General features: G+C 43.9%; 1 protein-coding gene across 3 annotated transcripts in view; it reads right to left on the minus strand.

The window, feature by feature from the left end:
* Window positions 1-3,737: 3,737 nt before the first annotated feature.
* The window catches only part of MCF2L2 (MCF.2 cell line derived transforming sequence-like 2), a 1,607,631-nt gene continuing 1,583,577 nt past the window's right edge, over window positions 3,738-27,791 (minus strand). For all 3 annotated transcript variants that reach the window (XM_069213109.1, XM_069213110.1, XM_069213111.1), the window contains exon 32: window positions 3,738-4,676. In XM_069213109.1, the coding sequence (XP_069069210.1) occupies window positions 4,570-4,676 (107 nt within the window). In that variant the 3' untranslated portion in view covers window positions 3,738-4,569. The remainder of the gene's footprint in view (window positions 4,677-27,791) is intronic.

Here is a 27,791-nt window from a genome sequence, read left to right on the forward strand (position 1 = left end):
GGGAGGTGCAAACATTTGGCAAAATGCCTGTTTACCCGTGTTAGTAGATATAAATTTGCATCAAAACCCATAGGTGATAGCGTGGGACCAACCAAGTACTATCTATGGTAACTCCCCTTAACCCAAAGTAGTTTAAAGTGCCAACTCTGCATTATTTTGTGCTACTTTCAAGTGCAAAACATGCTTTCTGCTGGAAACGAAATCCCAAAATCGACAATTTGCTCGTGCCTGCAACACTTTCGGGATGTAAACCCAGTGCAAAGTGTTAGCAAATTTCCCCCTTAGTGTGCACTTTTGGCCAGCCCAGCCTTCACCCTCACTCTTTAAAGCAGGTGGTGTCAAGTAAATAGAAAAATAATATTTCTGTTTTATTTCTCACTCCTTACTTCACCTCATGTATTCTACATTACCCATCTCTCTGAACCTCTGTCACTTTCTCTACCTCTATATGTGCTTACACTCTGTCTTTTCTTCAGTCAATCAATCAATCAGGGGATTGTATAGCGCGGCTAATCACCCGCGAGGGACTCAATGGCCCTCTCTATCTCACCTTTGGATCCGAACCTCTCTCTTAATATACCCAATATTCCACATGCAACCTCATCTCTCTCTAATGGCCTTGCCTCTCTAACACTCTGTGCCTACCTCTATATAAATTACTCTTGATCACGTCTCTATACATCACCCCCCTCTCTGTATCTTACAGCTCTTTTTCCATCTGATGTCCTGTATATCTTCTACTTCTACTTAAATTCTACTACAACCCCATCTCTCTCTTTTTCTTGCACTTCTCTTTCCATGTCTCTAATACCTCACCTCTCTAGCTCTTTCTCAGTCCAATTTTAACCTCACCACTCCACTTCACCCCTCTCATTTCTCTACCTCACATCTCCCTCACCACTTCACCTCTCCCTACCTAATCACCCAATTTACTCAATATACCTCGTAATTATTTCACTACTTCACCTCTCCACCTCTACTTCCTCTCTTTCTACAGCGGTTCAGTTTTTTTATCTGTATCTTACTCTTTTCTGGCTTCTATTTCTGTACCTCTTTAGCACAGCTCCTCTTTCTTTCTCTCAACTCAACTTCTCCACCTAAACTATATCTCTTTCTTCATAGGTCTTTACTGTCTTTTCTGCTTTTTCTATCCAACAACTTTCTCTACTTCTGAATCAACCTTACCTCTCTTTCTCTATTTCATGCACATCTCTTTACTTCCTGTTCTCGGTCTACACAACATTTCTCTTTCTACCTTTCACACTCTTTACCGTTCTCTCTTCCCAACTACTCTCTTTATCTCACTCATTTTCTGTACCTCATCTCAATTTGCTCTTCTATACCTTGCTTCTCTTTGTTTTTCATCACATTTTACTAATTTTCAACTTCTAAATCGCACTTCTGTAACCTCCCTGATTCACAATTTTGTTTACATTACCACTGTCTAAATCTCACCCTCTGGAGCACTGTACAACTCTGCATCTCTTCGTTTCATTCTCCCTATCTATTTCTCTTTCTGCCTCACTCTAAAACTGTACCGATTTCTCTACTTACATCTTACTCTCTTTAAGTTCCCTTTTGGTTCCTTCACCTTTCTCCATTTACTTTACTTTTACCTCACACACCTGTCTAGATCATCGGTATCTCTGCCACCTTCTCACTCTACTTCACGTCTCTCACTAGAATGTTTCTTTATGCCAATATCCATCCCCTGTATCATTCCCTGTTCCATTTCTCTTACCCAGACATATCACTCTCTAGTCTGAGAAGTGCACATACACAAAGAGGAGAACAAAGGGAATGCAATAGAAGAAAAATTAGGAATGTAATGGTGTAAAACCTCAGCACAGCACTTTGATTTTCACTGTTGCAGCAAGAATGTTAGTGGTGAAAGGTAATCTATTTGCGATTCCAATTCCGGCAACTAGAACTACAAGTGCTATGTCTTATTGTAGTATTATACACTAGTCCACTAAAAATTTACACAGTCACCCTTAGCTTGTTTTTCCTACAGTGAGAGTAACAAGCTGGTTAGGCACTGGGTTCCACATGACATGTTGTTGTTGAAAGAAAAAGAAAATCTAGATCCAAGCTCAACAATAGTAGTTTTACCAATGCTTGTTAAAGCTTTTTGGGGTACTGTTTGGCTGGCGTAAACTAGACATCTTGAATTCTCAGCTGTTTTGTGTATCCACTTTTCCAAAGATTTAACACAATTCAGTATTACTGAATACTGCATGCTATTAACTGCAGCGCAAATGAAGAAACATCATTCCGTAACAGAACCCCTAGAAAGAACATCCTCGGGCCTTGGTGGTTGGTGTGATATTTTAACAATACATTTCTGCCCTCACTAAAAGAAACATATATAAAATAGTAAGGGCCAAATCCTCACTGGTTCAACTGTATATCCTGAGTCCATTTTGAAAGCATCACTGCCATTTAATAAACAGTTTAAGGGTTAGATGAGAAAGGCAGGGAAGGCCAAGAATTATGATCATTAAAATGAAGAGAGTCTTGGTTTTTGCCTTCTTCGGCTGATTTCCGAGAGATCATCTTGCCATAAACACCAGGCTGTCCAGACTTCATTTCTGATAGGGAAAGGTGATATGTAAATGTAAAGGTATGGAAATAAACAGATGTTCACTGAGCTCCCCATCCACACCTCATCTCTCAGTTTAATCAATAAAGTGATGGGGGGAGGGTGATAACAGGCTCAATGGTCCTGGCATATGGTCCAAAAACAGTATTTTTTATGATGAAAGAACCTTCAAGTGCAGGGTTGCATTAATTTTCCTGAGAATAATAAGGACTCTACATGAACTAAAAAGATGCGAGATAAGGTAGCCCACTCAGTATAGCCACCACTAGCACTGTTTTCCCAATTCATTTTCACCTCCATTGGAAACCATGTGTAACCCACTGGCAGATCGTAATAGGTCTACATTCAATGCGAGACCTCTGATACAAAGTGATGGCCGTCGATTTTGAGACAAATAGTTAGGCTAACAGCCCTGGTCCTGGTCTACTCAGAACACAAATATCTGTAACTATATTTTATGGATCAAGGGATGATTGGATGACACTTGGAGGAAGATGGATATTGTAAAAACACTGAAATGCTCTATGAAAGTCACAGAAATGTTGACCAAAACCCAGCCCGTGTGCATTAGGAAGTAACAATCCGGATTTTGTAATATGGAATATGTAATGCGTGTAGGAACTATTCTGTTTTTTACAGTGTGTGAATAAATAGCACACAAACGCAAGGATGAGGGTCCAATACATAGAAGGTGTAGAAAAAGAAAAAAAGATTTTGAATATTTTCTTGCCTGTAAGAGTGAATTGAAAATAGTATTTTCTACATAATATATCAATGCATTAAGTAAGTAAAATTGAGTAAACGTATGAGTAAAGAGATTCCCCTTGAAATAATATCAGTTGAAGACAATGATGCACTGACTCAGTGGAGGCATGCATAGTCAGTACTGATCTGAAGGTATTCGGGATGAGGGATGTGCTGTTACCCCCACTGCATCATATACCCCCCTTGCTTCCTCCCTTAGGGTGCTGTTTCCCTCAGTGAGAGTGTGCTAAAATCAGCCCAATAGGTGCTGTTTGGGGTTACATGGTGTAACCCCAAAGTGAAACAAAGAGCATGTACACAACCTTAAACATGTATGTATAACATTAAATTAATAACCAACTGAATATTTACAACCGCAAACACAGGAAGATGTCTTTTACCAGTTGCTTTACTTAAAAAAGAGCATACAATTATTGTTCTGTCACAGTAGTTGTTATGAATTCATTCCTGCAGGAAACTTGGATCTTTGTTTCGAAACAACATAAGATACTTTACAAAATCACAATCTGACCTGGCTTAAGACAAGCCTGCTTATTTACAATACTGTGTAAATTAATTTTCTTTTCTTTTTTTTTATCTGGAACAATCACTTTTGAAATCTTTGAACTCATTTTAAATTGGGGACAAGGCACATCAGCAGAGTTGAATGCACAATGGCTTTACCCACTATTTGTTCCCTACCCGCTGCAACTTTATTCAATGTGATGGATCAAAATACAATCATCTCAACCAGATGTCCAATTCACACCACACTTGTTATCCAATGGAACGTTTTCGTTCATGAAACTGTCAGGCCTGTATGTTCCAGGTCAAGACTAGCACACATGACAATGGAACCTTTAGATAACCAGGCCTAGCCCGTGCTGTTATTCTCATTTCCCAAAGCTCTAAACTCATTTGAAAATAAATAAAAACAAAGAAGCTTCATAATGTTCCAAAGTTCATTAATTCGTAACCATGGTCTGTCTATATTCACTCTATTTCAGGCCTAATTTAGGCCAACAGACACACAAAATTAATGCACAAAGCAGGTCTTGCAAAGTAGAAGCTTCTTCGGCTTGGAGTTCTGAGAAGACTCAGCAATCCTTCACAAATGTTGGATCTTTGGGCTTTTGTGACCACTGAGGATAGAAAGAGCCATGGTATCTCGTCCAGCGGCTGCCTAAGTTGATTGGCTGTTGAAGACCATGGACCACGACTGCTCAACTCGCAACGCTCTGTTCTGCTGGGGCGCCTTTCGTTAGCTCGTTCTTTTTGTCCTTAATTTCTGAGTCTGCCAATGATGTTCTGCTTGTATCACTGTAGACGTCTGAAAAAAAACACACAGACAGGCACATCTGTAACTTAGGCTTTTTTTCAGGTGCTTGCTATAACCCAGTTTTGTGAAAAGCTTAAGAGTACTTAACCCACTGCCATAATACGTAGACACTAAGAATCCCTAATAACGCAACAAAAAACCCAATACAACAAAAAACAGCATTTCCAGGCAGGGCCAGTACAAAAAATACCCAAATGCACAGAATTATTTTCATATGTCCTACATTGTGTGAAGTTGTGACAAACGCAGATCCCCTTCAGAGTCAGTTTAGGGGACAAGGCAAATGATGAGGGCTAGATGGGTGTATATTTATACCAGGAGAGATCTTTAGGCCAGGAATACCAGACTATTAACATAAATACATTTATGTTACTCCTACATCTGAGTCTCTCCTCTGTTCCAAACCAACAGCGGTAGGGTACACCCAGGGTTCTGGCAACCAAATATCTCACAATATCCTGGCGAAATAGACCACTGCTGCAGGAAGAAGTTTCTAAAGAATAGCGTCTGCTAGATTTGGGGTAGGACTATCAGCTGCACTACATATGTTCCTAATATTCTTGTGCATGAACGTCCATGAAGTAGGTTTTATTGAGAGAGCATCTTAAAACCATAACCAATCAACAATGATTAAGAAACACATCCTGACAGGTTCTCTTTCATTGTGTGCTTGCAAACATTCCCCCCAATATAAATAACAAATAGATTTGGAAATCCTGTCTGACGTCTAAATTATGAAGAATTTTCTCAATCAATTAAAAATTAATTTTAAGAATGCATATACAGGGCATATTTTCTCAATGTTATAGAAGTCTGAAAGGACCATAACAAAGGATAAACAGCATAGCTTGTGAAAAGTACTGGAAAGCTCAAAGGAACAATGATCCTGGTACTCACTTCATGTCTTGGTGTAGTCAATGGCTACAAGGAAAACAGTCATGAGTGAATGGGTAGGTTTGACCATTTCTACAGTAGACTTCAGGCAACTATCCATCTTATGTCCATGACCTGCTTTAGACCCTTAGGGGCATATTCAAAAGCCCCTTGCTCTGCCATTGCATCACCTTTTGTGATGCAACAGCAGCCCAAACCTTGAACTGTCAGGCCGGGCTAAGCCACTTTGCATGGCTTGGAATTGCCTCATAGATATGAAGTAAGGCAAGGCAGCGCAAATTGCTGAGTTGCCTTACTCTGCCCAAGGGAGGGGGTTCCATGGGGGTTCCAGTGGGTATTCCCACATAACATTCATGGATTTTGATGTATCCTGAGATTTACAAGACCTTGTAAACCTGGTTATGCGCCAAAACCTTACACCTCCCCAGGGGAGGCGCAGCGAGAAGAAATATCTTTATTTCTCCTCGTTTTATCTTCTGCACACTGCAGAACATATAGAAATAGGGAAAAGCATCCCAGGATTGTTGTGCAGGAAGGTGACACTTCCTGAACAAAAACAATCCTATCTACAACCCAGACACTCTTGCACCATGGTGCCAGGGTGCCTGTGTTGGTGCTAGGCTGCCAAAAGAGAGAAGGCACAGTGGGAAAGGACAGGAATGTGCCATATGCCATAGGTATGGCGCATTCCTTCCCTTTCCTTTTGACAAAGGGCAGCACAGCAAGGTGACTTGCTGCACTTCCCTGTGCCAAAAGCCCATAAATATGGGCCTAAGTATGCACTGCAGTGAAGAGTAGTTTACAGGTCTCACGAAGCAACAGTTTTAAAAGGCATTTGTAAACCATGAGACAAAGGTACAAGGATGACCCATTCAGAATGAGGTCCTCTCACCGGAGGAAACTTATGAGGAATTATATCCAAACAGTGCACTACAGCATCACTAAAGACGGAAAACACCTGGTACTGTAGGCTTCAAAAATATACCATACAGCCATTACAATATTTAGTAATCTAGTTGTCATATAAGCTACATAGAAGAACATTAAAATATATTACGTTATTTTTGCTTGTGTCCCTTAAGGCTAACTTAGTACAAGTTACTTTCTTCAATAATGCATCATCTGGTCGAGACATATCTAGCCACAGATTTCTTACCTTTGAATTTCCCCAGGCAACAGACTGGATACAGGAGATTTTTCGTGAGCAGTACCCCTGCGCCATGGTAGATCGTGTCGGAGAGCTCCATGTAGCGTTGTTGTCTGCACCAGAAGTGATCTCCGCTTCACCTATATAGGTGCCACTTCAGCGTGCTGACTTCAGTTACCTTTCACGACTTTCAATGCCAGGAGTGCAGAGCAATGAAGTGCACTGACACTGGTGTGTCCAAATTTAAATTAGGAAGTCCTGCTGGACCAGACGGGCAAAATGCTCATCCCTGTGGACCTGACTATCCAGGCAGTAATATTTGGTAAAGGTGTGCAGGGAAGCCCACGTTGCTGCCTGACAGATGTCCAGGACTGGGACTCCACGTGCTAATGTAATGATTGCAGCTTTATCTCTGGTGGAATGAGCCCATAAGCCCTCAGGAATCTGCATCTTTGCTTTTGCATTGCAGATCTTGATGCAGAGAATGACCCTTTAGAGATGGTCTGTTTCTGCACCACCCGACCTTTCTTCACCAGAGCATACCCCACAAAGAATCGGTCGCCCACCCAGAACTCTTGTGTGCAGTCATGGTAGAATGACAATGCTCTTTTGGGTCCAGATGGTTGAGTCGCTCCTCTTCCTTATAGGTAAAGGTGAAGATTGGCCCATATGAAATGGTGTTTTCACTTTCGGCAGGAAAGAGGCCCTAGTGTGAAGCACCAGTTTGTCCAGAAAAATGGATAGGAACAGAGGCTTGAAAGATAAAGCCTGCAGCTCTCTCACCCTCTGGGCTGATGTAATTTCCACATGAAAGGCTGTTTTGAAGGTGAATAGCCTGAGAGGACAATATTTAAGAGGCTCGAAAGGAGCAAACATCAAGGATGTGAGGACCTAAATTAAGGTCCAACTAAGGCATAAATAAATGGAGAAAGGGGAAACATATGTATAAGACCCTTCAGAAATCTATTTTCAATAGGGGACTTAAACAAAGAGAATTAGTCAGGCAGCCCCAAGAAGCCAGACAGATCAGAAAGATAACCCTTGAAAGTGGCCAAAGCAAAGCCCTGCTGGGAAAGGGTAAGAATAAAAAGCAAACTATCAGAAAGGGAGGTAGAAAGTGGTTCAATGGACTTTTCTGTACAATATGTTACAAATTGCTTCCAATGGCAGGCATATATTGTCTTGGTGGATGGACGCCTGACTGCCAGAATAACATTGCAGACGTCAGGAAGAATGTCAAAGGCTATGAACTGTTGCCACTCAATCTCCACACAAGAAGGCAAAGAGTTGACTGGTTCGGTGGAAGGACCCTCCCCTACTGCTGCGACAGAAGATCCTCTCCAAAGAGCAGCCTGATCGAAGGATCGACACTCATGTTCAGAAGCTCAGGATACCAAACTCTCTGTGCCCAGTCCAGAGCAACAAGGATGACTTGGACCCGGTCGTTCCTGATCTTCTTGATAATTCTGGGCAGGAGTGATATGTGCAGAAATGTGTATCGTAGGACTGAGCTCCACTTGAGCCAAAAAAGCGTCTCTGAGCAAGAGCCACCTTGGAAACTCAAGTGCGCAAAACTGCTGACATTATTCATTCTTGGCAGAGGCCAACAGACCAAGGCTCTACCCACTGCCGAAAGAGACCGTGAGCCACCTCCGGGTGGAGACGCCAATCATGATCTGCTAGGCATCGACGGCTGAGTTAGTCCACTCTGGCGTTCAGGGAACCTGTCAAATGTTGAACCACCAGGGATTTGCCCTGCTGGTCCAGCCATGTCTAGAGACGCAGGGCCTCTTGACAGTGAGTCCACAACCCCACCCCGTCCTGTTTGTTTCAGTACCACATAGTGGTAGTCCTGTCCATGAACTCCTGCACTAGCCTTCCTTTGATTGGCGCTGTTGGAAATGTCCTTTTCTGGAAGGTCACCCCCAAACTTTTTGCTTTTCACCTCCTGTTTTGGCTATATCTTTTTGTTGGCCTTCGGACTCTGAGCACTTTATCAGTGCTAAAGTGCATGTGCTTCTCCCCTAAACATGGTAACATTGGTGAATCTACAATTGGCATATTTAATTTACTTGTAGGCCCATTATAAAGTGGTATTCCATAATCCCAGGGCATGTAAATTAAAAGCTACTGGACCTGCAGCATTCATTGTGCCACCCACTTAAGTAGCCCTGTAAACGTGTCTCAGGTCTGTCCCTGCAGACCCTCTGTGTGCAGTTTCGCTGCCACTTCATCCGGTCATTTAAAATCTCTTGTCAAGCCTTAAACTCCTCTTTTATTACATGTACGTCACCCCTAGGGAAGGCTCTAGGTTGCTAATAGGGCAGGGCGCTATGTAAGTAAAAGGCAGGAAATGTACTTTTAATTTTTACATGTCCTGATAGTGAAAACTCCCAAAGTTGTTTTTCACTACTGAGAGGCCTACTCCTCTCATAGGCCAGCATTAGGAACTACTTATATATTTTTAAGCTGCAGTTCCTGGTTAGAAAGGAGTAGCTACATCATATTTCATATCATTGGAATAGTAATGATTAATCCTCTTTACTGATAAAGTTGGATTTATTATCACTATTTTAGAAATGCCACTTTTATAAAGGGGAAAATTCTGTGATCTTACTGCTTTGTGTGCCTTGCAGTCTGTCTCTAATATACATCCGGGCTAGGTGACAGCTACTCTTTGTGCATTCCCCCAGAAAGCCACAAACACAGGAATGGTGGGTGTGACAAAGGACTCATCTCCATTCATCTTCATTCCGATGGGCCTTCCTAAGCAGGAAGGGTGGAGGGGAGCTGAGACAGTTGATTAGGGAAATGCCTGTCCCTGCACAAAGGGCTGATTACCCCCTACTGGTAGTTTGGAGCCAGGACTAGGAGGAAAGGTTTTTGTGCACTTCAAGGAGCTGCTTTGAAGTCACTCCCACTTTAAAGGCACATTTGGTTATAGGTATTAAGGCTCTGCCTCTACCATTTCAGCTCACTACTGGACTTAGGATGAACTCTGGTAGAGTAAATACTGCTGACCTGTAAGTATTGCCACTTTGCCTGGATTGACTGTACCAAGGAACTGCTTCTCTGCTTTGCTGAGCTGCTCTGCTGCCTGATGATCTCTGCCCTGCTGAGGACAAGGATTGGACCCATCTCACTTGAATCCAAGGTGACTCCAAAGGCCTACTGGCTTGCCCCTGTTCTTCTGCAATCTCAGGGACATTAAAGACAACCTGCAACTCTCCTGGTGCTGCTGGACTCTGCCATCTGTGAGTCCTACCCTTGCCTCAGGTGCCCCTTATAGGTCTCAGAAGTGGGTTCTGCAGCTGATTCCTGCAAAAACCGATGCATCACCTCCAGTGCATGAGAAATCCTGCTGCATTGCCTTTGATGCCGACCCACAGGCTGCTCAACAACATTGGATCCACAGACTGCGCATCGCAAAGATGACGCTCTACACAGCTCGACAACGATGCATTGCATTCATCCTATGGAGCCTGACGACAACGCTGTGACCCGACTGCATGGAAAATACTGATGCATCGTGCCCTCAGCATCGATGCTTTGCTCCATACCAGGTACCTTCTCAGCGGACTCTGCATGCGTTCTGTAGCCATCCTACCCTCCATTACGGTTGGCCTGAACTTTGGATTTGCACAGTCTCTTACAACCTCAATTTACCTTTTGACTGCTAAGCACTGTTTTCACATTTAATGCTTAAAAAAATTATATTTTGTCTCCTACTGATTTTATTTTTGTTGTTTTGTGTTGTTTTACTCAGATAAATATTCTCCCTTTTTCTAAACCTGTGTGGAGTCTTTTGGTGGTGTTTTCATTGTTTCACTCTGTGTGTGTGTGTGTGTGTGTGTTGCACAAATACTTTACACATTGCCTCTTAAGTTAAGCCTGGCAGTTATGTGCCATGCTACCAGAGGGTGAGCACAGATCATTTTAAAATGTGTGTCTGAATACCCTGACTAGATTAGTAGTTCCTGCTTATACAGCGTGCATACTCTGACAACCAGAAACCCCATTTCTAACAGAAGGTAAGAAGGCCTTCAATACCTGTCAGTTTGCAAGGAGCTCCAGCATGTTGATGTGGAGTCCGGATTCTGACATAGACCAGAGACCTCTGATCTCCTCCTCTCCCAGATGGCCACCCCATCCCAGAAGTGATGCATCTCTCATTACTGAGATATCTGACTGGGGTAGGGAAAGGGGTCTGCCTCTGACCCAATTACGGGTTGTTAGCCACCACTGCTGGTCCTTTGCAGTTCCCTCAGAGAGAGTCCCCTGATGCTGTGCCCATTGGAACTTAAGGTCCCACTGCAGAGCCCATATGTGCCATATGGCATGTGTCACCAGCAGGATGCAGGATGCAGGAGGCCATGAGGCCCAGCAGCCTCAGAGTCAGTCTCTCCGAAATCCAAGACTGAGAATGAAACATCGGTATCACAGCCTGAATATCCTGGACTCGTCACTCAGAAGGATAAGCCTGAAACTAAAGTGTGTCTAGGACAGCTCAGATGAAAGGGAGCATCTGAGAGGGAGTCAGGTGTCACTTTCACTTTAGCACATTGATAGTGAACCCCAGCAAATGCAGGAGATTTGCGTAGTCAGGAGTTGGGAGACGACAGTCTGGGGGAAGCCCACCTTTAACAGCCAGTCATCAAGATAGGGGAAGACTGGCACCCCTGATCTCCACAGATGAGCTACGACCACCGCCATCACCTTGGTGAACAGCCAAGGGATGCTGGTAAGGCCAAAGCGGAGCACAGTGAACTGAAATTGCTTGTGGCCTCCGTAAACTGCAGGTAGCACCAATGGGCAGAAAGGAAGGGAATGTGAAAGTTGGTGCCCTGCAAGTCCAGCATTACCATCCAGTCTCTGGGTCCAGAAAAGACAAGACCTGAGCCATTGTGAGCATCTTGAACTTCTTCTTTTTTAGGAAGTAGTTGAGGGTTTGTAGATCTAGGATAAGACGAAGACCTTTGTTCTTTTTGGGGACCAGAAAGTAGCGTGAATAGCATATACAGCCTACTTCTGCCACCATAACTCTTTCTATGGCTCCCTTGGCTAAGAGAGCCATGACTTCCTTGTAGAGCAAGGACAAATCATCCTCTGTCAGCCGGTAGTAAGCATTGAAGGAGGGGTGGAATTGAAGGAGAGGAAGTAGCCATTCCGAACGATCTGTAGAACCAACTTGTCCAATGTTATGGACTACCAGCAGTGAAGATGATGGCAGATGCTGTCACCAACTGGACGCACATGATCTAAGAGGGCAATATTAGGAGGGTTTGGAGGCTGCCGGTGGGGGGTGGTCATTGGAGCAGAGGAAACTGCACCCTAGTTCACTCAGAGCTTGGGAAGCTTGCATGGGCCAGTGGCTGTGTTGAACGCCCCCTCCATTGTCATTACAAGAGAGAAAGACACACTGGTGATGGCGGGGGAGGTGAGTGTCCCAAGGACTTGTCCGGTGCCTATGAGTCCTTACCAGACATTCTCAGCTAGGTATGGAGTCTCAGTGCCACCATTGTTGAAACCACTCTGTCCAGCAAGTCAGTTGTATCCAAACCACAGTGTATAATTAACTTTGCTGCATCTCTCTCGTCCTTGACTGCTCAGGAAAGATGGTACAGGCCTTCTCCAGGACCAGTGGCTGCACTTGCACAACCATTTCCCACTTGTGTGGGAATAGAAGCCCAATAGCTATGACAGACACAAGAGATATGAGTCTATCACTGACATGGCGTGGTGACAGGCGCCACAGGGTTTTAAACCTGTCTTCCTTGAAGACAACCTCATCGCACCAGAAGGATATCCTCAAAAAAAGTCGACAAAAAGTCAAAAAAGGCTGTCAAAAACTGAAAGAAGGGTAGCTCTTCTCTCTGATCTGTGTTGCTTGGCCCAGAAAGAAAAGAACTGATGTCAGCGCGCCTATGTGGCACCTATATAGGTGAAGCAGACGTCACTTCTGATGTGGATGACGCTGTGCGGAGCCAACCGATGCCACCTACCTGCTCACAGGGGCGCTGCTCACGAAAAACCTGCCAGATCCAGTCTGACGCCTGGGGAAAGTCAAAGATAAGGAATCTACAGCTAGACGTCTCTATCTGGACTAATAACTCAGAGAGCAATGTATGTATTCCCAAGAAGTTAGTAATCAGTGCATTGTGAGGAAAATACAGCGTCAGAGTCAAAACCCAGCCTTATCCCATGCAGATAAGGCACAAAACAGGCCTTTCCTCAGAGAAATATAAGTAAAGTATTTAGGCATCACCAACACTACATTACAGTCAAGAAACCATTAAGTAGAATTCCCAAACCTATTTCATTAATATAGAAAGATGTAATTACAAGAACAAGACCAAAACTGTATTAAAGTCAATGTCAGTAACGTGCATTACTAAAGCAACAATTGCCCAAAAACAGAAAATGGTTACCGATACATTTAATACAGGTTAAGAGGCATTACACACCTTGGATACTGGTAAACGTAAAGGATCTAAATGATCCCAAACTCAAGAGACTATTGTGGGGACCAAGGCCACGAATTCCGGGGTGAAACAAACCTGCTTAACCATGCTCTGCGTTAAAGCAAAAGCCAAAAGTTCAGTCTTAACTTTTCAGATTGCTGAATAGGTTCCTCCTAGCCACAAATAACTTTTGTAAACTTCAGAGGATGCCTTACAGGATAAGAGGGAGGAAAAAGCAGTGAGTCTCAAGTTGAACCACTCTCTTCAGCCAGGATGGCTCCCAGTCCCTCCAATGATTTGTTAGCTCTTCTCAAATGATCCCCTTCTTGTCTTCTATGTCCCTGGGACCAGAGGAGACCAACTGGTCTGGCACGTGAGAAGTACCTCCAAATCCTGGATACTCAGGAGAGCTGACCCTGACCTCAGTTATCTTCCAGGTGGACATAGCAGCAGTTTCTTCCCTGAATCGCCCGGCTTCTGCCTCGAGACCTGAGCCCTTCAAAGTGTTAGCCTATCAAATTAAGGACCCTCCCAATCAAATTGGTTCTGGTACAATTTCACCTCCTAGTGTGAAGGGATGCTCACACATGCACTCTCTTTAGTTTTAACGTACTATTGGGGTTACACCTCACATTCCTAGATAATTATAGGTGGATTTTCCTGTAATTAATCCTGTTGCCTTCTTGCCAAACATATAAAAGAAAACCAGCTGCTCCCAAATATCCTCGGATGTTTCCCATGTTAAAGGGGCATTGGCAGAGGTTTATCAGTTCTCTGCTGTCTAGAGTCAAAATATGCCGTAAATGTAGTGGCATATTTATAAGCCCCTAGCGCCACCTTGCACCGCATTTGTGGCATTTATTTTGATGCAAATGTGGCATTAAGGTGGCATTTCCCACGCACCATATTTCACAAAGTGGAGCAATGCTTGCATTGCTCCACATTGTAAAACCTTGTGTCACATTATGTCTGCGCCAGGCATGATGTATGCAAGGGGGGCGTTTCTCTGTTATAGGGGGTGGAATGAAAAAATGGCGCAAGGAAATCTAATTTTTCCAAAACTTTTAACACCTGCTCAGAGCAGGCGTAAAAAGGGGGCATACTATTATTTATAATGGGCCCCTATGTGCTCTGCAGGAGTAGCGCCAACATTTTGGATCTACTCCGCAGAGTACATCAATATTGTCAGAAAAAATTGTGCTATTGCCCCCTACCCTGCGCTATGGTGCGCAGTATTTTAAATGGAGAACACACATGGTGGCGGTAGGGGGGGTGTTAAAGGGAGCATGGAAAGTGGCGCTCTACTGGGTGCAGCTCCACTTTCCTTAAATCTGCCTCTTAGTTCTACAACAGCAAAACAATCCGGTGAAACCAAACTTAATGGCAAATGCCCATGCAGATATGCAGTTGCCTTATAGAACACTAAGTAAAGTATACAGCCATCCTAGCAGAAAACCGCCACGTCCTTCGTTATACCAGTGAGCTTGGCAGAAGGCAGCCTGCACTGCCGCCCATCCTCCAAACACCAGTTTTCTTGTCATGAAAACCACTCATCACAAAGATGCCAGAGCCATTTGAAGATTTCAAGCTTCATTTACTAATTTCAAAAACATTTTTATTTTCTCTCAGTTGCAAGCGCACACATCGGAAACTTTCAGTTAAATATAACACTATCGCTTCACCAAGGCTTTACTGGGGCACGTTAATGTTAATGAACTAGATTTCACCCTTAAACTCACACATTCAAAAAGATGTTGCTTCAATATACTAACTGCAATCTAATTAGCTTTAAGATTGGTGTACGATGTTCTAAACAAATCCATTCCTTAAGACATTCATGTGTTCTTCAAGGACCAGTGTTCAGACTTCTCAAATGTGATTGATAATCATCAAATTAAATATCAGGAAGGCGAATGAGGAACCGAAAGCATGTAAGTGAGAGCAGCATAAAATATAAGCTCAACAGCACCACACCGTGGGCATACTTCAGAATGCATTTACTCGTTAAGCATGAAACAAGGATAAGTACTGCTAAAACGAAATTAGTCCAAACTTTTAAGCGAGGCCCCGTCTATTTATTCAGGTCCACGGGATGCATGGATTCCCAATCAGTGGTCCAGGAACCCTGGGGGTCTGCGGAGCCTACTCACTGGGTCCGCCATTGTTTAGGAAATTAAATTAAATTAAATAATGTTAATTGATTAATAAACTGTATATAAATAAAAAAATAAACTAAACCTACATATTGCAGCTATTACAGATTACAGAAAGTCACCCTCTCAGACCTGTTTCTTGAAAATTCCAGTGGTCAGGGATTTACTAGAAGGCCTCCTTCTCCTCTGTGGGAACTGAGGGCCTGATTTAGAGTTTGTTGGATGACGTTACTCCGTCAAAAGCGTGGCCGATATCCCCTCAGCCATAATATGATCTCATTGTATCCTATGGGGATCGTAATACAGCAGACGGGATATTCATCATCTTTGTGATGGAGTAACCTGTCTGCCAACCTCTAAATCAGGCCCTTAATCTTGTCCTTTCAAAACTCATGGGTCTACTTTTTGAACTAATACACAGAACCTCTTTACAATATCCTTCATAGAAGCAGCTTTTCTAGTAGCCATTACTTGAGCACATAGAGTAAGTAAAATTCAATCTTTGTGTGCCAAACATACAGTCTTTCACTCTATTACGGTGGTCATGAGAACTCATCCAGGTTTTCTCCCCAAGGTGGTCTCTGATTTGTACATTAACCACACTGGAGGAACTGACGAGGAAGCAGTCTCTGAATGAGTATTATGTGCCACCGATATTGTTACTGAATCTGGTGGAGGGTCAGTGCTCAGGGACAGAGGGCCCTGGTCTGGAGCCTTACACTTTTTTAGAATACATCATAGTGCTGCTCTCAGAGATGCTGCAGTCAAGAAAATCTGCATTTGTGGCTCCAAAAGGCCTATAACCAGGGGTAATAGAGGTCTTGACACTGCTCTGTGATGGAGAGTTTTGAAGATGACAGAAGAGGAGGTTGTAGGTATAGAAATGTCAATATTCAATTTTGATGCACCACTTCGCAAGACCTTAATGACAGTAATAATGTCATCAATAGGAGACACTCTTGCTGGTGGTGTATCTATTAGTGTAGAAGTAGTCTCTCACTGAAGAGCAGGATGTTGTGGACCAGGAGAGTGGCCTTCGTCTCCTGTGCCTTGACCTGGAATGCTGGGATCTCCGAGATCTTGGTGTAAATCTTGTTTTTGCCGATTTTGATCAGGATCTATGAGTTAAAGGACTCCTACATCTTTGTGGGAACCTTGGCGCAAGAGTATGTCTGGAGAGAACCTTGGAGAAGGTGTCTTCTTAGGTGATGGTATATGCGGAGTAACCCTTAATGGCGAATACGCCTGCGAATTGTCTGACTCTGAAGAATGAGGTAGATTTTTTGGGTATCTGTCCAGCTAAAGTGGAGAGATGTTCAGTGGAGTCTCAGGAGGAGGCCTGGTTGGAGAAGGAAGCCTGGAATCTACTCAAGTTCTGTTTCTCTGACGTTCACACATCTCTTGATGTCGATGGCACCCGACAAGTTGGATGTGGTCAATTTGATGTTGACTGGGGATCCTCTAAGTGTGTCAACGGTTGTGTCCTTTGACGGTGATGCATGCTTCGATGTCGATGAATGCCTTTTGCCAGTCGGCGAAGCTCCCAATGGTGATATCGTTTTTTACATTGATGGGCAATGTCGCTTCGAAGGCGCACTGTGTCTCAACGTCAAGTGGAGAGTGTGCTGCGACACCACTCTCGATGTAAACTTCAACACTGATGGTGAACACACAGGGACTTTCTCTGCTCTCAACATCCTCCCTTTCGACGTCGACCGGGAATTATGTTTCTGATGTCTTTCATGGGATCTCCCTCTGTGGGAAGTTTTTAGATGAGAGAAGAGCTCTTTGAAGGCAGATTGCTACTCCCCTAGCCCTCTTGAATATTCTGCAGTTCCTCTCCCATGGAACCCATACAATCCTATTATTTCTCTGTCCCTCAGGGTCCATCTGAACAGCTTCTGGCACTCAGGACAGGAGTCTGGACGATGGGACTCTGGAAGACACTATACAGACTAGGTGTGGGTCAGTCTGAGCCTTTTATTTTCCATAGGAGGGGCACTTCACAAAGAAGGCATATTTGACAGAAAAAGTATATATTTTCTGGTAGAAAAATAGTTGTCTGTACACTAGGTAATGAGATCTTTCAAAAACAGATGGTATATGACAGGTTTTAGGGAATTGTTCTGACAAAAATGTAAAAGAAACTGAGCTCAGTGCTCCAGGATCCTACCTGTCAGAACCAGAAAAAAAGAGCTGACCTCACTGTCACCTGTTATGCATGATGGCATACATGGGGTTCTAGAAGGTCTTAAATGCACAGTGCCAGTTTTCTTTCTTATGTTGTGAGTGGCAGCCTCTTGGCTAAAAATTTCTCCTATTTCCTTTAATTTTCCTTTTAAACAAAGGATGTGAACAGTTAAATGAGTTGCTAATTACTTCTAGACATAAAATGAAAATTCAATGCAATTTAGACATTTATAGTGTGTTATTATGGGCTGCATAAAGATATATATGTGTATATATATGTGTGTGTGTGTGTGTGTGTGTATGTATATATATATATGCTCTGGGGTCCCTGCAGGTGGGCAGGACTATTCAGTGTTTATGATTACTGGTGAGGATCCCCTGGAAGAGAAGATAAACAAACAGGCTAGAATCCCGGCTTTGTCTCTACAGCCTCTGCCACTGGCCAGTTAAACTAACATCCCTGTATCCAAAGGGGGAACAAAAAAAAATGTATAACACAGTCTTGTTGTGTTTTGAAGAACTACACTTGGGGCAGACCCATGCTCTAAAAAATGTGTGAACTGAATTTGTTCAAGGGACTTTCATTTTTAAGTCTTGCCTAAAACAGTACATGCGCTACCTGTTGCAAAACATTTTGTTATTTAAAGAGGGTTTAGAGCCCACCCATTGTTTACCACTGGTTGGCATTATTGACAGTCTCATTTCCTTACTTCTCATTGGTTGGCGGGTGCAAGTTTCACATTTTCTTTGTGTGTTTGTCCCTTTCCTGGAGCATGGACTAAGTATAGATTAATTGTGTTATTGGTGCCCTTCCACTGCACACGCCCAGATTGAGATTCTTTCTTATTCCTTTTCCCATCATTGTTACTTCCTTGCCTGTTGTTGCTTGCACCCTCCCCCTTTGTTGCTGGCACCTGCATGCCTCCAGTCACTGTTGTTTGCACCCCTGTGTTGTGGATGCTTGGCTCTCTATCCCCTTCCACAGTTGTTCCAGTTTTTGTTTGCACCCCCTCAGATCACTGGTACTTGCCTCCTTCCCTCCCCACTCCCATCATTACTGCTTGTCTCCCCTCCCTCCCACCAGAAAAAGAAGCTGTGTTACGTGGCCACGTCATAGTGCTAGCAGTGTCTCTGGCTTCACTCACTGACAGTGTTGATTGCACCCCCCACCTCCTGCCAGAAACAAAAGAGCTATGATTCAACCAGCACTAGTCATGTCATAGTCCTTACTTTTTTAATTTTTAGTCACAATGCACAGCAGCCATGCTGCTGTGCTACATAACTAAAATACACCGACAAAACTAGTAGCTTTTACGTATGCAAAACCTACTAGCTCTGCCAATGCTTATTTTAAATAGAAGCTTATCAGATTAGAGTATTATGAACTATACCCATGACATGCTACTGTTTAACTAAAATTATATGCTAACTTACAGTAATTGTCCAGCTTCTTTTTGCATCATGTAATTTTTAATTAAACTAATTTCAACTACGAGTCATAGACAAGGCCCCATGTCTCTGACTATTGCAATGCTTCCAGAGAAGGCAACTTCATCCCCCTTTTCAAGAGAAACTTTATGAATGCTACCTACTCAGTTTATTGTAATCGGGGACATAAGGAGACGGACCGAAAATATAATGAGAGGTCAAATACGGTACCTAGAACTAACCTGAGCTAATTGTATCCTTCTCTTTACTGAAAGTCTCTTGTATTAAGCATTGTGCCCAAGAAGGCAGGTCCTGCAAATGTAGCAATTAGAATGTTTCTACATTGAGTGACTGTCCCAGTTGTTTCAGTAGGCCGAGCGTGGCCACCGTTGCATGGGATGCATTGGACTGGTATTTGCATAGTGCATCCTTATCCCTTGCACAGACTAAAACACTTTCCTAGGTGGTCCAGCTGTATTATTTATAAAAAAGAATTTCATATACCTAGCAAGCTCATCAAGTGCCTTCAGAGTGCATGGTGGGTTAAAAGGGTGTTCACTGTATCTTGACCTATATGGGACATGTTTGGTTACATATATAAGGTTCTCAATGTAGTATAAGCACATGAGCATGGGCTGTTGCAGAGACTGCAAGAATAGAGGATAGTACCACATTTATAAACTGTCATTGAGGCGCCTCAGTGTAGTCAACTGCTTATATGGGGTGTACCAAGTACCAACAAATCACCCAAACCCTTGGATGCATTGCTTTTTTTTTTTAGCAAACTTTATTGGATTTTTTAATTTTGTCTTCACTCCACCAGGAACAGAGCGGCAGCATAAGACATGTAAACGTACATCATGTATGGCGTGAACACAAATGCAATATACGTACTATAAGAGAGCAGGGTAGACTGTCACCTCAGCATGGATTCCCTTGAGGATATATGTTCTACAGTGGTTGCCCAATTAGTTCTCCACCCCCTCCATCCCATAACCATCTGCAGCAACAAGTAGATGCTGTGACGCCCTATGGTATCCCCAGTGAGCACTTTCTGATTGCTGAGAGCAGTTTCTGATCACTGACCCCTCCAGGGCTCCAAGCTACAGCCAGACCGGGTCTCGACATGCGCAGCAGGAGGACACTCCTTGTAAAAGGGGTATTGTTCTCATATGGCGTGCAGAGTACCAAGCTGGGTGTGTAGTCGGTCAGAGATGGTGCATCTCTGTATCTTACAGATCATGGAACTCTATCATCTACTTCCCGTACTTATTTAGGTCAGAGAACCATGTTGTTACCTTATTTCCGGAGGATCTCCAAGAAGTGCCGATCAGACAAGCCTCAATAATTGTAAATTGTGGTTTTCCTATGACCCCAGCTATTGTACTCTGAACTGCATCCCAATACTGTCTCAGCGAAGGGCATTCCCACAGGACATAGCAGAAGTCTGCTGGAGAAAGGTGGCAGCATGAACAGTCAGTGCGCGCTCCCGGGAAGAGGTGACCTATTTTATAGTGCATTAGATAGGCTGTGATTAGAATATGTAACTGTATGAAGCAAAATCTCACACCGCAGAAGACCCTTCAGGGATATTCCAAGGTTCTCTGCCATTCTTTATAATGAGATGCCTTCCCCGAGATGTCCTCCCATGATTTCTGTTGGGGCTACAGGGAAATGTTTGTGTGTTCTCAAAATGCTCGATAGGGCCAGGTTGCTAGTCTATTGCCAAGCCCCATGGTGCGTAAGCCCTGAAGAAGAAGGTATAGTAGGGTTTTACTTTTCAAACATGTCTAAGGTATTCTATAATCCTCCCATACTGGAGAAACTGACTCTGTGGGAGATCAAGCTGATTGTGTAACAGCTGGAGATTCATTAAAACTCTATCCTGATACACACCCCCCAGGATGTGGAAGCCCGCCTCCTCCCATGTCACCAGCTCTCGAGTCAGAAGCGGTCTTGACTCAGTGGATAGTCCGTGCAGGGGAAGCATGGAATCAAAGGGAAATGCTGTACCTGTATAGGCAAAACCATTTGTGCATTAGATTATGGCATTGACTACCAGGAGAGGGATCAGCTCTCTCTATGTTTCCTCCCTGGGAATAGTGGTGTGTTCAGTATTCCGTCTTGTATCTGAGTGATTGAATGCCCCATTTCTTGCAGATGGATTCTCGCCAACCATCTGGCTGGCCACTGGAGCTGGGTCGATAAGATAATATCCACAGAAGTCCAAAGCCCGCCATCCTCTCCTACCTGGTGGCAACCTCAACTTGTCAAGTGCTATACTTCGCCTCCATGTTCCCCATATAAGGGTAGTCATTAGAGAATATCATTGCCTGAGAACTTTTTTCGGTATCAGTTGGGGAAGGTTCATAAAGTAATAAAGTAGTCTAGGGACCATCACCATCTTAGATATTGCTATACGGCCCTGGGATAGCTAATGGTAGGGTGGTCCAGAAGGCAATCTGGGAACGCAGGGAGGCCACAGCTGTACCTAGGTTACCATCCAAGTGACCCTAATGAGCATGGTAGGTATTAATTCCCAGATATTTGAATGTGGTGGCTGCCCATTGCAGGTCTTGAGCTCTGAACCTTACGATTCTGTGCAGCATATCAGGTTTCAACAGGAAGAACTGAGACTTCATTGGGTTAACTCCTAAAATCGAGATGTGCCCAAAACCCTCAAGCCCCTTAGAAACTGGAGTGAAGTCAGCCTCCATATCTATGACCTATAACAATAATTCATCCACATAGAGCAACACCACATGCATGGTGCCCCCAGCAGTAGGCCCCATGTCTGGCTGCTACACCTCACACACATGGCTAGGGGTTCGATGGCAAGTGCAGATAATGTACGAGATAGCAAGCAGCCCTGTCTCGTACCTCTTGAGATTTTACATGGAACCCATATATGTCAGCCTGTCTTAGGCCGTAAGCACCCCATGTAGAAGCTAGAACAATTTGAGCATGGGGTTTGGTATCCCAAATCGCCTTTGGATTCCAAAATGATATGGCTACCAGAGAGTGCCAAAGACTTGTTAAGGGTTGAGGGCTTTGCATGCCGCTCGCGGCCGCACCTCGGGGTCTTTTCCATATCTTGAAATAATCTTTTTATGCAGAGGGATTTGTTTCTTCCTGGGGTTAAACTGGTCTGGTCACTGTGGATTAACAGAAGGAGGGCTAGGGGTAGTGTTGCTACCTGGATTTTACTCAACCTTTTATAATCAGTATATAGAGAAGCGGACTGAAAGCCAGGACCCCCGTCAGAAGAATTGAAGGTCCCACTTGACAGTTTAGCACTACACAAGCCCCAGGTAATGGTCCTACACTAGTTCATCCACCGAAAAGTGGGACGCGAGCCGGGACCTCCCGTCAGAAGAACTGGAGGTCCCACTTGACAGGTTTGGCACTACACAAGTCCTACGTAATGGTCTTACACCAGTTCATCTGCAGTCTGTGGGGTCAGCGGCCCAGGACATTAGAGGTTTTGCTGTTCTCAGACCCCAACCAGTCACTTCTTGATTCCTCTGACCATAGCCGTGGCCACTGCGATGTTCTTTTATCTCTGACCTGCTGCAGGGTCAGGGTTGCTCCATGAGTGACACCCCCCTCTCCTCCCTCTGTCCCAGGGGATCAAGACAGCTGTCATCGTCACTGGTGAGGGTCTGGAGCCTTCCTCTTATCTATGGATCCCACCTGGACGTGGTCAGCCCAGGTGGAGGGATACTCCTTGGAAGAGAGAAGTGAGAGCAAATTTCAGTTTGAGTTCTTGCAGTCATTTCATGACAGACAAAGAGGAGGCCCTGTTGTGTTGAACCCCTACTGTAAAACCAGGGAAAAGCATTGCTTTGGAATTATCCTCCATCAATGGACCCACTGATCTGGCTGTGTTAAGAAAAGAGAATGCTACCATCTAGTCTCTAGAATCCAGGTCACGCAAAGCCAGGCCCAGCATAAGAATATTGAATTTGTCCTTCCACAAGAAGATGTTTGGAGAGCAAATGTCTAAAAGAGGACAAAGTCCTCCGTTCTTCTTAGGCACAAGGAAGTAGCAGGAGTAACACCCAGTTCCTGCTTGCAATGCTGGAACCCTCTTTATGGCCTCTTCGGCCAAAAAAGGTGAGCACTTCATGGTGCAAAAAGAAACACTGGACCTCCTATCAGCCATGCTGATAGGGGTGGAAGGTGCTAGGGATAGAAAGAAACGGGAGGGCGTAGTCCTGTTGAACAATATGAAGGGCTCATGTGTCCGAAGTAGTGTCTTGCCACCCTTGGAGGAAATATCACATCCCACCTGAATGGAGGGTGTGTTTTGAAATTGACATACTAATGTGGTTTCTATGTGGCTGCCGGAGGGGCAGGAAACTGAGCTGCACGTTGTCCCTGACGGCCTGAGCACTGTCTTTGAGACCTGTGGCCTATGTCATGAATGGGCTAGGAAGTTTGTTGTGCAGGTGGCAAGGCCAGCTCCTGGTGATATTGAAAACCCCCGCCATATCTTCAAAAGTGGCAGAACTGTTGAGCAAAATACCTGGCAGGGACAGACAAGCCCAAAGAACAAACTGTGGTGCAACCTCCTTTAAATTGTTCCAAGGCTGAGTTTGCTTTCTCACTGACGAAGCAAAAGCCATTGAATGGCATGTTCATCAATGACAGCTAGACATCCCCTGAGAAGTTTGTAGACCTCATCCCCGCATGGCACCAAATCACCACACTTGTGCCAAATGCCCTACCCAAAAAACTTGTTGTGTCCAGGCCAGACTGATTAACATATTCTGCTGCATCCCGGCTGTCCTCAATGTATTTGGACCACAGATGCCCTTAGGTCATCTAGAACTGCCAGCAGGGCCCATCATATCCACAAAGCATGGATGTAGCAGCCCATTAGGTAGCTGGGTTTGAAAGAATGTAGGGCAAGGCTGACAGAGAACAGGTGCTGGCCAAATGTGCATTAAGATTTGCATTCAGGTAGTGGTCATAGGGAAGGCCTTCAATTTCACTCTGCTGGTGTACCACTGAATACCCTGGTGCTGGAGGTTAGGTTAAGACAGCAGGGATCATCCTATGCTGGTCTGTGGTGACAAGCTGCCTGCCTATTGACTGGGGGTCCAGAACATGGCTGTCAAGGTTACAATCAACATCCTACAGAGAGACAGACCAGGAACCTCATACACGCCTACAAGGCCCTCCACAACATCGAACACCACCTGACCTTCCACATGCCCACCAGACACCTCCGCTCTGCCCAACTGGCCCTTGCAACAACCCCAAGGATATGCAAGAACTCAGCCGGAGGAAGATCCTTCTCTACCCTCGCTGCAAAGACCTGGAACGCTCTTCCGCTACACCTCAGGCAATCACCCTCACTACCTCAATTCAAGAAGGACCTCAAGACCTGGCTCTTCGACTGAACTTGTACTACCCCCTAGTTCCTTGAGACCCTGACAGGTGATTAGCCGCGCTTTCACACTCTCACTATCCATGACAATAGTGTGTTATGTAAGGGTTAGGTTTTGTTTTTACTGATCGACCAGATTTTTTCAAACCAAGGGTTCAACTATACTGTTTTTTTAGAACTATTAGGCTCAAACATTTTTTTCAAAAACAAACAAGAGATGTACCCTAAAGACAGAACTACACTGCAAATGCCATTGCAAGTTGATCCCCTCACCCACCTCATGACTGCAGAGATTTTGGCTTTTGAAAATATGATTTTGAAACAGGTTAAGGAACCAGAGAACAAGAAAGGATTCATTCCTTACAACATTTCCAAAATGACCTGGTCAACTTATCACGCAATATTGGTATTGCCATCAAACAGGCATAAATGGGTGGCGCCATCATAATCCAAGACACTTTGGATTATGAGGATGAGATATACAGACAGTTGAGAGATCAGAGACACTATGGGAGAGTGGCATCAGACCCTTTAAGGAGAATTATGGAAGACATTAAATGCATCACCTTAGAGGCTTTGAATGAAGGGCCCATCACTGACAAAGAGTTCACATATTTGAAGTACCCCAGAACAATGGTTATTTACACTTTTTTCCTCCTGAGATCCATAAAAATATATCTAAACCTCCAGAGTGTTCAATTGTATCAGGTTGTGGTTCTGTACTGGAACTTTTGTGCACGTTTATTGATCAGTACATTAAAAATGAAGTCCCTAAGAAACAATCATATGCATGTGATAGTATGCATTTCATCAATATGGTTGATGAGCTATGGTTCACACAAGGCAGTGAGATCTTAGTGAATCTTGATGTCGAATCCCCGTACACCAACATCCCCCAAAATGAGGGCTACTGAAGTCATTAGGAAATGAATTAGACTAAATGACTTAGATGATGATCCCTGCAAACTCATCACTGATCTGGCACTCATTGTCCTGAAAAGGAATTACTTTTTTAACAAAAAGATTTCTATCTACAGAAGAAGGGAGTAGCCATGGCAGCTTGAGTCACTCCTAATGTAGCAAACCTGTTTATTAATGAGTTTGAGGAGGAAACTATTTATGTCAGTTAAAACTCTTTCCGTACAAACATCAGTAACTGGAGACGATACACAGATGATGTATTTTTTAGCTAGCATGGTGATGAATTTGGGCTTGGTCATGCACTACAGTACGGAAGAGATACATTATTTGGACTTACTGGTTAGGCACAGAGATGGTATGTTGTATAACACTTTGTACAGAAAACCTTCACACACAAATTCCCTCCTTCGTTACAACAGTCATCATCTAAGGGCATCAAGGGATAATCTACTCTACTGGCAATTCTTACGGATACATAGGCGTTGTACCCACAAAGATGACTATTTAAGAGAGGTAGAGATACTTAAGCAAAAACTATTGGAAAGTGGTTACCCCAAAAAAGTAACTCCCAGAGCCATTAAGAGGGAGTGGTTCAGCCCAAGGGAAAGTTTACTTACCCCCAGACAGAGGAATGAACAAAAAAGCCGCACTGTAATGGTCAGCACATTCTCCACAATGAGTAATTAGGTCAAATCTGTCATCAACAGACATTGGGCTTTACTTAGTGACACTTGTAAGGAACCCCCCTTATTTGCCTTCAAAAGGATATAAGAGACTGTGCGGTATGTGCATGCAAGGAAGAGAGGAGAAAGGAGCATGAGATAGGTGGTCTGGCAGGGGTTCACTTTTGCCGAGTGTGTTAACACAAGATTCCCCCTCTCTGCTCCTCCATGAAGTATTAGTGCCGTATAGTTAGGGACCCATTACTGAGAAGGAAAAGCTTCCTGTTTGAAATAACCAGAGAGTAGTTATCTGGTATTGTATGCTAGTGCAGGGAGAGCCTGTATGAGCATTTTTGATTAGGGATACAAATAGGGTCACATAGAGTTTTTGGTCCTGAAGAAAGCCCCGGACTCCTTTGTGGGCCAACTAAGGGATGAAACATGTCAACCTGAGCAGCGTAATTAGCCTCATATGTCCCATTATGTATTTTAATCATCCCTGCACCACCTTTCAATAAAACTAGACTTCCTTTTGGTAGGTGATCGGGATTTTTAACTGGATCCCTCCCTTTCTGTGGTTTTCCCTATACCTTTCCTCTGTCCGGTGACCAGGGCCCACCCACCAATAGAGAATGCTTTGGCGAGCGCAGGTGGCCGATGATGAAGCGTGACACACAGGGGGTTTGTGAGGCAGTCCCATTCTTTTTAAACAAATGCCTGTTGGGTCCCACCTGTGGAACACTGGGATACGTGATCCACCTGCAACAGAAGAATCTCTCACATGGCAGAGTGGTTCAGCCCTGAGCTAGGGCGGATCCGATAAGGGCACATTTGTTATTTTGTGTTTGGTCATACAAGGAACCCACATATAACAGTGATGTAAGATCCCTTCGGGTTCTCCCTGAACCATTAGACTTTTATAGTTTTGGAGGCTGCAAGTTCACAGGTGACACAAAGAGCTTGACTTTGAATAACAGGATATTTAACTTAAGAACTTATTCCAGCTGTAACACATATAATGTAATCTATGTTTTCCTATGTCAATGCAAGCTATGGTATGTAGGCCAAGCCACACAGATGGTTATACTGCATACTTAACAGCACAGGAGTCAGGTAGAATGTCAGACTGAGGACGCCCTATTTGTTCATCACATCAAGGAACAATGTCACACAGCTGATGACATCTACTGGCAAATAGTGAAGGTGATAAATATGCTAAGTTGCGGTGAGTCTGCTCAACATCAGCGAATGCAAATGGATGGATATTTTGGACAGTACCCATAATGTCCTGAATGATATCAATGACATGCTCAAACTTTCATTGGTTCAGTTCTAGCTTCCTTGTATGGACTTACATGGTGAACTGATGTTCCCTGTGCAATCTATGAGGACTTACTTATACTGTGAGCAGTACTTTCCCTTATCTTATGTTTTAACATTTTGCAATTGCAGGTTTTGATATATATGTTTACATGATTACAAAAACAGTAAAGAACATCATTTGTTGATTTAACGTTTGACAATGCTTTCCTTAAAAGTAGATGATGTTACCTTTATTAGTATTTTAAATTTTACTTTCCCTCTCTGTGTAGGGCATAGTTAACGTTCACTGCAACCGTCATAGACACTGGCGGTGTACGAGGCAGAAATGGTGGGTGCTTTTCAGTTGCCCAATGCCCGTGTTTACTGTTTCAAGTAATATAGGCTCCTTGATTCATGTCGTCAGGGTTGCAGTGGGTGCTACCCCATGCAGAAGACACCCTTATCCCCGGCAGATTTTGGCAAATTTGTCTCATGTCCCGGTTTTTAAAGGGGGTCGACTGGGAAACAGTGGCCCAGATTTAAGAAGCTCAAG

This window comes from Pleurodeles waltl, chromosome 11 (genome assembly GCF_031143425.1).
Source record: "Pleurodeles waltl isolate 20211129_DDA chromosome 11, aPleWal1.hap1.20221129, whole genome shotgun sequence".
Taxonomy (NCBI): domain Eukaryota; kingdom Metazoa; phylum Chordata; class Amphibia; order Caudata; family Salamandridae; genus Pleurodeles; species Pleurodeles waltl.